At 29.1% G+C, this 8,842-nt stretch overlaps 1 protein-coding gene across 1 annotated transcript; it reads left to right on the forward strand.

Annotated features, from left to right (window-relative positions):
- The first annotated feature begins 7,825 nt into the window (after positions 1–7,825).
- On the forward strand, positions 7,826–8,596 carry LOC106814534 (5-hydroxytryptamine receptor 1-like). Its single transcript, XM_014818850.1, has 2 exons — positions 7,826–7,997; positions 8,199–8,596. The coding sequence occupies exon 2, from the start codon at positions 8,246–8,248 to the stop codon at positions 8,594–8,596; it is 351 nt and encodes a 116-aa protein (XP_014674336.1). The 5' UTR covers positions 7,826–7,997; positions 8,199–8,245.
- Positions 8,597–8,842: the final 246 nt, after the last annotated feature.

Below are 8,842 nucleotides of genomic sequence, written 5' to 3' on the forward strand. Positions count from 1 at the left end.
AAATATAATTTATTATAAATATTTATCAAATTAATTAAAATTTAATATATATATATAAATATATTATTTATATAATAATAATAATATTTAATATAATAATAATTAATTTAATATATTATATTAATTTAATATATATATTTATAATAATAATATTTAAAATATTATATAAAATAATTTTTTTAAAATTTATATATAAATTTATATTAATTATTAATAATTTTTATATAATTAAAATAATTATATAAAAATTAAATATATAATAATATATATATTAAATTTTATATATAAATAATATATTAATATTTTAATATATTTATAAAATTATTTATAAAATAAATATATATATAATTATAAATTATTAATATGTAATTTAATATATATAATAAAATGTAATATATTGTATTAAATATTAATTTAAATTATGAATTATAATTATAAATATATTAATTAAATAATTATAAAAATTATATTATTAATAATATTTTAAATATATATATATAAAAATATATTAATATATATATAATTAATATATAATATAAATAGTTTAATATATAAAATAATTATTAATGAATATATATATTAATATATATATTTAATAATAATATATTATTTATTTATTATAAATATATATTATTTATTATAATATTTAATAATTAATAAATATATATATTTATAAATTAAATTTTAAAATAATGTAATTATTATATATTATTTTTATTATTATATATAAAAATTAATATATAATTATATATAATTTAAAATATATATAAATGATTTATAAATAATTAATAAATTATTTTTTTATTATATAATAAAAATAATTATTATATAATATTATAAATAATATTAATATTAAAATTTATATATATAATATTTAATAAAATTAAACAATAATAAAATATTATATTAATATATAAATATTATAAAATATTTATATATTTATTAATTAATATATGTAATATTTAAAAAATTAATTTATTTTAATTTTAATAAATATTAATTTATTTTATATTTAATAATATTTATAATATTATATATAATATTAATAAAATTATAAAAATTTTTATTAATAATATATATATTAATATATAAATTAAATATATATAATAAATTATTATATAATATTTATAATAATATATAATTATAATTTATAATATTAAAATTATATATATATATTAATTAATATTAAAATTTATATTTAATATTTAAATTATTATTTAAAAAAATATATTATAATTATATTAAAAAATATTACAATTAATATTATATAATTTATAATTAATTCATTAAATATAAATATATTATTATAATATATATATAATAAATTTATTATATTATTTTAATAATATATTAAATAATATATATTAATCTTATTTAAATTTTAATTTAATATATATAAATATAATTAAAATTATAGTATATTTATAATAATAAAATAATATTATATATATTTTAATAATATTTATATAAATAAATTAATAATATATTATATATAAAATAAATAATAAGTATATAATATAATATAATATATTATTATTTTTTATAGAAAATAAATATTTATTATATTATTAAAATTTTTATATAAATATTAATTTATTAAAAATATTATATAAATTTATAATTAATATATAATTATATATAATATAAATTATAATATTATTATTTATTTATTATTTTAATAAATAATAAATTTTATTATATTTTTAAATATTAATATAATAATAAATATTATATTTATTATATTTTAAAATATTAAATATATAATATTATAATTATTATATTATATTAATATTATTAATATATATTAATAATTTAAATTAAAATAAATATTTATAATTATATATATTAATGTAATTTAATTTATTAATATAGTAATTATATATATTAAATATTTTATATATATTATAATATATTAATTATATAATATATATAAATGAATATAAAATATTTATATAAATATATATTAAATAATAATAAATATATAATATTATTTTAAATATATTAATTATAATAAAATATATATAATATTATAATTATATATATTTATATTAATTATTATATAAATAATTAATTTTAATAAAAATTTAATAATAATTATTAAATAAATTATTATAATATATATAAATAATTATAATATTATATAATTATAATAATTTTAATTAAAATAAAAATAATAAATATTTATTTTTATTATATATTAATATATAAATTATAGTTATTAATTTTTATATAATATTATTTTATAATAATATATTATTTATTATATAAATAAAATTAAAATATTATTATAATATATTAATTATTATTTAATAGATAATAATATAGTAAATTTATATATAATAAAAATTTTTAATAAAATATTATATTATTTAATTAATAAAATTAATTATAAATATATATATATTATATAATATTTAATTAATGTTAAATATTATTATAATATAATAAATTATATAAATATAATTATATATTATTACAATATAATATTATTATTAAAATTAAATAAATAAAAATAAAATATAATATATATAAATATTATTATATTAATAATTTTATATTTAATTTATATATATTTAAATATATATATATAATTATTGAATAATATAAATTATTAAAAATATAATTTAATATTATTATATAATATTAATTTTAAAATTTATTTTAATAAATTAATATTAATATATAAATTAATTATAATTATATATATATAAAATTTAATAAATAATATTATATAATTATATATAATTAATTTAATAAAATTATATATATTAATAATATATAAAATATATATAAATATTATAAATATTAATTTATTTATTATTAATATTAATATAAAAAAATATATTTTTATATTTAAATATAATATATTAATAATATAATATTTTTAAATAATAATAATTTTAAAAAAATAATAATAATTAAAAATTTATAATTATTATATATTAATTTTATAATAATAATTAATATTTTTATTAATTAATAAAAAAATTTAAATTATATATAAATAATTATTATAATAATATTAATTATAAATATAATAAATATTTTATAAATATATATTTAAATTATATATTTTAAAATTATAAATTATTATATATTAAATAATTATAATAATATAAAATTAGATATTTAATATAATTATATAATTAATTAATTAAAATATAATAATATATATAATATTATATTATTTTAATTATAATTAATTAAATTTATATATAATATAAATAATAAAATAATATTAATATTAAAATTATATATATATTAATTATTATATAATATAAAATATATATTATATTTTATCATATTTTAATTATAATAATTAATATTATATATATAAAATATTATATTATATATAAATATATAATTATAATTATAATATATAAAATAATAATAATATTAATTTTAATATAATATATGATTATTTAAATAATATTTATATATAATTAAATAAATATATATATATATAATATTTTATAATTAATATATATATAATATATTATAATAATGATTATATAATAAGAGATTAGACTTGTTAGGCTCTTCCTGACGATTGTGATACAATTAGTTCTTGTTAATTAATAGGACAATTATATTCTATTGTTTGTATTCAATCAAATTCCTATGTGGTATAATTCTTTATCGAGTATCTTCGTTGGTTGTCGAGTTCGGTAAAGCTTTCATAATCAATACTTGTTTAAATTTAACAGTATAGCGGATATGTTATTATATTGATCGATCTTATAACACTTTTTAGGCCATGATATACTTTCTGAGCGTTAATATAACACCAGAAATTCGATCGGGCCATCGCAAAAAAAACCAGAAAGCATACCTAACATGCCCCATCATGCTCAAATAATACCGAAATTTTGGTACGCGACTGAGCTTAATTGAGCTTAATTCGTCATTAAGCATTAACGCCGTTCAATTTATGAAATAAATGACCCGTTGGAATTCGGACTCCCCGTCCCAAATAACACCTAGTAACATGTATAACATGACTATAAATGCTTCAGCGTAAGAATTTACCACAATTTCGCCATAATCTGGCGAAAAATTGGAAAAAGGGCGTGGCCCGTAAAAAAAGTTTCCGCGACCGAACAAAAATTTTGTAACATTTTTTTTAGGTTTTTTATCGACAATACCAACACATTATGTGAAGGAATCGCACGGCTTGTTTCACTCATTTCCGCGTAGAGTGCAACTTTATGACTGGACTTATTCTCGCCTCTCTGCACCGCGCACCGCCGATCCATCGCGCCCGCGTCGGGGACAAAAAGCGGGTGTTACCTCACACGCGTTATCTCGCGACGCCGCTTTGCTGTACCGGCCCCGGGGAGAGGGGGGTAGTAAACCGTGGCGCGTTGCGCGGTGTAGCGTACGGCTTACTGGCGTGATCACGTCACATTGTCCAAACGTGTAGTTGTGCATACTCCGTGTTTGTTATTGATGCACGCCGTCGCCGCTGTCACGCGAAAAGAAACCAGGGAAAACCGATGGGGGTGATGTCAAGGCGCTAGCATGCTATTGTCACACACGCACCTTGCGGATAGTCATATATCCACAGCCCGACAATCACCGGTCAAAATCAAATAGTCAATATCAATGAACAACTACCAACAATGCAATATCGCAGCATCAGCAACCGACGCACTCGTACGGTCTTTCGCGGCGCGCGTCGCCCCCGTACAGCGTATTGTTACATGAATCACTACAATGCAACGCGCGCATTACCGGCTACACGCTACCGCTTAACAGAATCATACAATCAACGCGCGACATACCGCCACACCGTAGCCGTTACAAAATCATACAATCAACGCGGCGCGCATACCGCTACACGTACTGTTACAGAGTTATACAATCAAACGCGTGGCATACCGCTACGCGTATTGCTGCAGAATTATACCAATCAACGCAAAGTAAAACGAACCAACGTAAATCCACGCTTGCGCGTCGTCTCTCTCTCTCTCTCTCTCTCTCTCTCTCTCTCTGCCTCTCTTCTTCCTCCTCCTCTCTGTCCCTCTCCGTCGTCTCGTCCGTCGACCCACGGTGGATGCTCTGCGCCTTCGTCTCCTCTTCTCCTCCTTCTTCTTCCTCTTCGCTGGGCTTGTCCGACCTCGCTCGGCGCTGCACGTGTCGCTTACTGTAGACTTCTAGCTCTCCCTCGCTCACGCGCCGTTCTGCTGCGTGGCTCTGCTACACGTGCGACGCTTCTCTCTCTCACGCACGGCTCTGCTGCGTGGCTTTGCTACACGTGCGACGCCTTCTCTCTCTCCACGCACGGCTCTGCAGCGTGGCTTTGCTACACGTGCGACCTTCTGCTCTCTCACGCACGGCTCTGCTGCGTGGCCTTTGCTACACGTGCGACGCTTCTCTCTCTCACGCACGCTCTGCTGCGTGCTCTACTGTCCTGCCTAACTTGTGGCGAAAACTATCCACTTCTTCTTCGCTCACGCACCGGCTATACTGCGTGGCTCTACTGTAACTGCCTAACTTGGCGAAAACTATGCATTTCTCACTTCGCTCACGCGCGGCTCTGCTGCGTGGCCTCTACTGTCCCTTCCCGCTTGCGCTCTCGCACGGTACTCCTCGGCCTCGCGCCGCGTGCTGCCAGCTGCCAGGTGCACAGCCTAGCTGCGTGCTTCGAAGCCAGTCGACGGAACGGCTAACCGTGACAATGTACATGAAGAAAGCGCTCGCGCGTCGGTCACCGTTGACTGCTAAGATAATTTTCTTCGGCTCGTCTATTACGTCAAAGTTGGGCGGGCGGACAACAGCACGTGTGCTTGTAAATCCAATCTATATATATTCCCTTTGCTCGCAGCATCACGGCGCTGCGTTCCCCGCTATGCCTATAATAATGTACAGGAAGCATGCGGCTAGTGCGTCGGGTCACAGTAGAGTCCCGGCGCTTTCTTTTATATTAAGGGACTCTAGTCACCTTTGACTGCAAGAGAATTCTTCGGCCGTTCTCATACGTTCAAACTGGTCGAGGGTGGCCCGACGGCACGCGGGCATATCTGTAGCCTAACTGTTCTTTAACTTTTTTTCTGATTACGTTAAATACGCAAATAATAAGGAATCCGAACGTAATTTATTCCAGGTAACCCTAGGGTGCAATTCGCGGATCGTTGATATCGTGTACAAATATGTATCACTGAACTGTTTAAAATAAAAAATATGTTATTATATTCTTATGTATATTCGTATATATAATATTATATATTGTTTTTATATACATATTGTGTTGCCTTATGTTTATATACAGCTCAGTGATACATATCTTGATGATATTCCAATATTCGGCACCGCAACGCTGTAATGACGACTAAAATTGCTCACGCCGCAACTCTAGAGAGCAAATTATAGCAAGTTCTGGAGTTATAGATTATAAACTCGGAGTTCAGAGAAACAAGCTTTCTGGAAACGCTAATATAATTGCGAGTAAAGTACATATAATATTAGTAATGCGAAGGCGTTTATAATTACATTTCGGCGGCGATCCCCGCAGTCAGGCGATGGTGCTGCCGACCACAATATCTAAATTGAAACGCGAACGTATTTATCCGTCAGGTAACGCTACTGTGGCAATTCGGATATATATACAGATTATGTATAGACTAGTCAAATGAATATAGAAATCTTGTCTTAAAATCCTGGCGTGTCACATTAGTGTATAAAGATTTAGAACATTAAGAAAGTTGCCATTAACCGATATTTATTTATTCAAACGAGCTATATTATAATATTATACAGCGCGTCCCCGGTACATAATAAGCGAGGCGGGCCGCCTCGCTCAATTTTGGGCGAAATTGCCGTTTCGCTGCTAAATTTCGCCCCCCCCCCCTCAACCGTTAACCGGCCGCCACTCTCCATCGGGGTTCTCCTCTTACAGCACCTACCCGCCCCCTCATGTATCGATGAATGCTGCTCACAGAAATATATAGAGACACCTATAGTCTACCTAGTATATTATTTCTATGATGCTGCCACACATCAAAGCAAACACCGCGGGCGCGCCCTCGCTCGCCAGACACGGACCAGCCAGGTGCTACGTACGTGTACGAAGGCACTAATATGCACGGCTATGTATCATACGTACTATGTACTAAGGAACTCGCGTCAGCGATTTCGCGGCGCTCACTTATCAACCCTGCTGCATCGTCACCGATTTTATCTATCCATCCATCCATCCATCCATCCATACCATCCATCCATTCATTTTTCTGTCTGTCATTGATTATGTTAATCAATATCACGAATTGTCAACCATTATTGTCTACCGTGGTTATTGTTTCTTCAACGCTAATATTATGGCATGCCTCTTCCTCCTGATCCTCTGCTAGCGTAACTAGGCGTACCTGTTCCTACTCTATTTATCTGTTTGCGAGAACGTAAGCATGCTAGATGTCATGCTTTGTATGGTTTTGGCGCCAATGCATATGTCTATTTGAGTAGGGCAAGCAAAAGTATATCGACTGCCTCTGGTGGCAAATATAATGAGTGGAGATATCAATTTAATATGAAGCCGCAGTGGGGTCATGGCACGCAATTAGTGATACGGAGCTGGCGTGGTGATATTCATTTCTGCATCATGGCGACAGCTGATGGTTCACTGTGGCAACATCTCCGGTCTGTGTCCGAGAATGGGAGCTGGTCGGCTGCATGGAGTCGGACGTTGAACAGGGCGTAGTCCCAGCAATTCAGGCGTGGATCACTTACCTGCTGATTCCTGTCAACATTCTCAGCATACTTGCTAATCTTCTCGTCATCTTGGCGTGTGACACGGACATCACACCTGCAGGAGCGGCACACAAGCTGATCGCAAACTTGGCTGTCGCCGATTTCCTCATGGGTGTGCAAGGAGCCTTCTTCTCACCAACGACCATTCTAGTCGAGTTCCCACCAAAGATCATATGCCTTGGACACTTTACTTTGGGTACGCTCTCGGGCATCGGATCAATAACCACTCTCATTGCCATCAACGTAGACAGGTATATTGCAATATCGCGACCGCTACACTACTACCAGATCGTCACACCGCGCGTTGTCTTGCATGGTAATGGTAGGTCTGGCTTGGGGCTTTGCCCTCCTCTTAAGCGTGGTAACTCTCATTGGCAACCGCTGGCAGCCGGATCAACCATGTATCTATGACACCGTCACGAGTAAAACATCTGTCATCTTTTTGGCGATAGTCGTTGGTACGTGTGGCGTCGCCCTCGTCTCCATCTACGGTTACATAATGATGATTGCCAAGCACCACCAGCAGCAGATCCACCAGGAACCGAGCAGCAGCGGTTCGCAGGAGGCAGCAGCGACCGCTAGCTCCATCTCCGCGCAACTCGTCGAGCATCTGAAACTTGCCAAGACGTTTGGCATCGTCGTCGGCACCTTCTTCGTCTGCTGGGCTCCGTACTTCATCCTGATGCTGCTGAGCGTCGCCGACGTCTACTACGATACGGTCGGCGTGGCGCGAGGCTTCGGCTACCTGCTGGTGTACTGCAATTCTAGCATGAACTTCTTGATATATGCTTCAAAAAGCAGTCAGTTCCGCGCCGCCTTCCGGGCGGTGTTGCCCTCGCGTGGACACTAGAGACGAATCATCGCGACTGTTTCATCTTTCGCGTAAGTGTTTAAGCAGGTAGATCGATTTAGCTTTCACGTTAGCTGAGTTTCGGGCGGATGAGAGGTGGCTGCTGTCCTACCTTTTCAATGAGAATCAGAAAACAGTTCAGATAACGAAGAAGGTCAGCGTTTCTACTCAGAGTGTATATGGATGGGGGTTTACGTATCAGATAGCTGATAATATAGCAACATTTTGTTGGCTAAACGTCAAAGG

Source organism: Priapulus caudatus, unplaced genomic scaffold, assembly GCF_000485595.1.
Source record: "Priapulus caudatus unplaced genomic scaffold, Priapulus_caudatus-5.0.1 Scaffold939, whole genome shotgun sequence".
Taxonomy (NCBI): domain Eukaryota; kingdom Metazoa; phylum Priapulida; class Priapulimorpha; order Priapulimorphida; family Priapulidae; genus Priapulus; species Priapulus caudatus.

Bases quoted from the DNA above. Each gene is read 5' to 3' on its own strand.
- LOC106814534 (XM_014818850.1), top strand. From the start codon at position 8,246: ATGATGATTGCCAAGCACCACCAGCAGCAGATCCACCAGGAACCGAGC.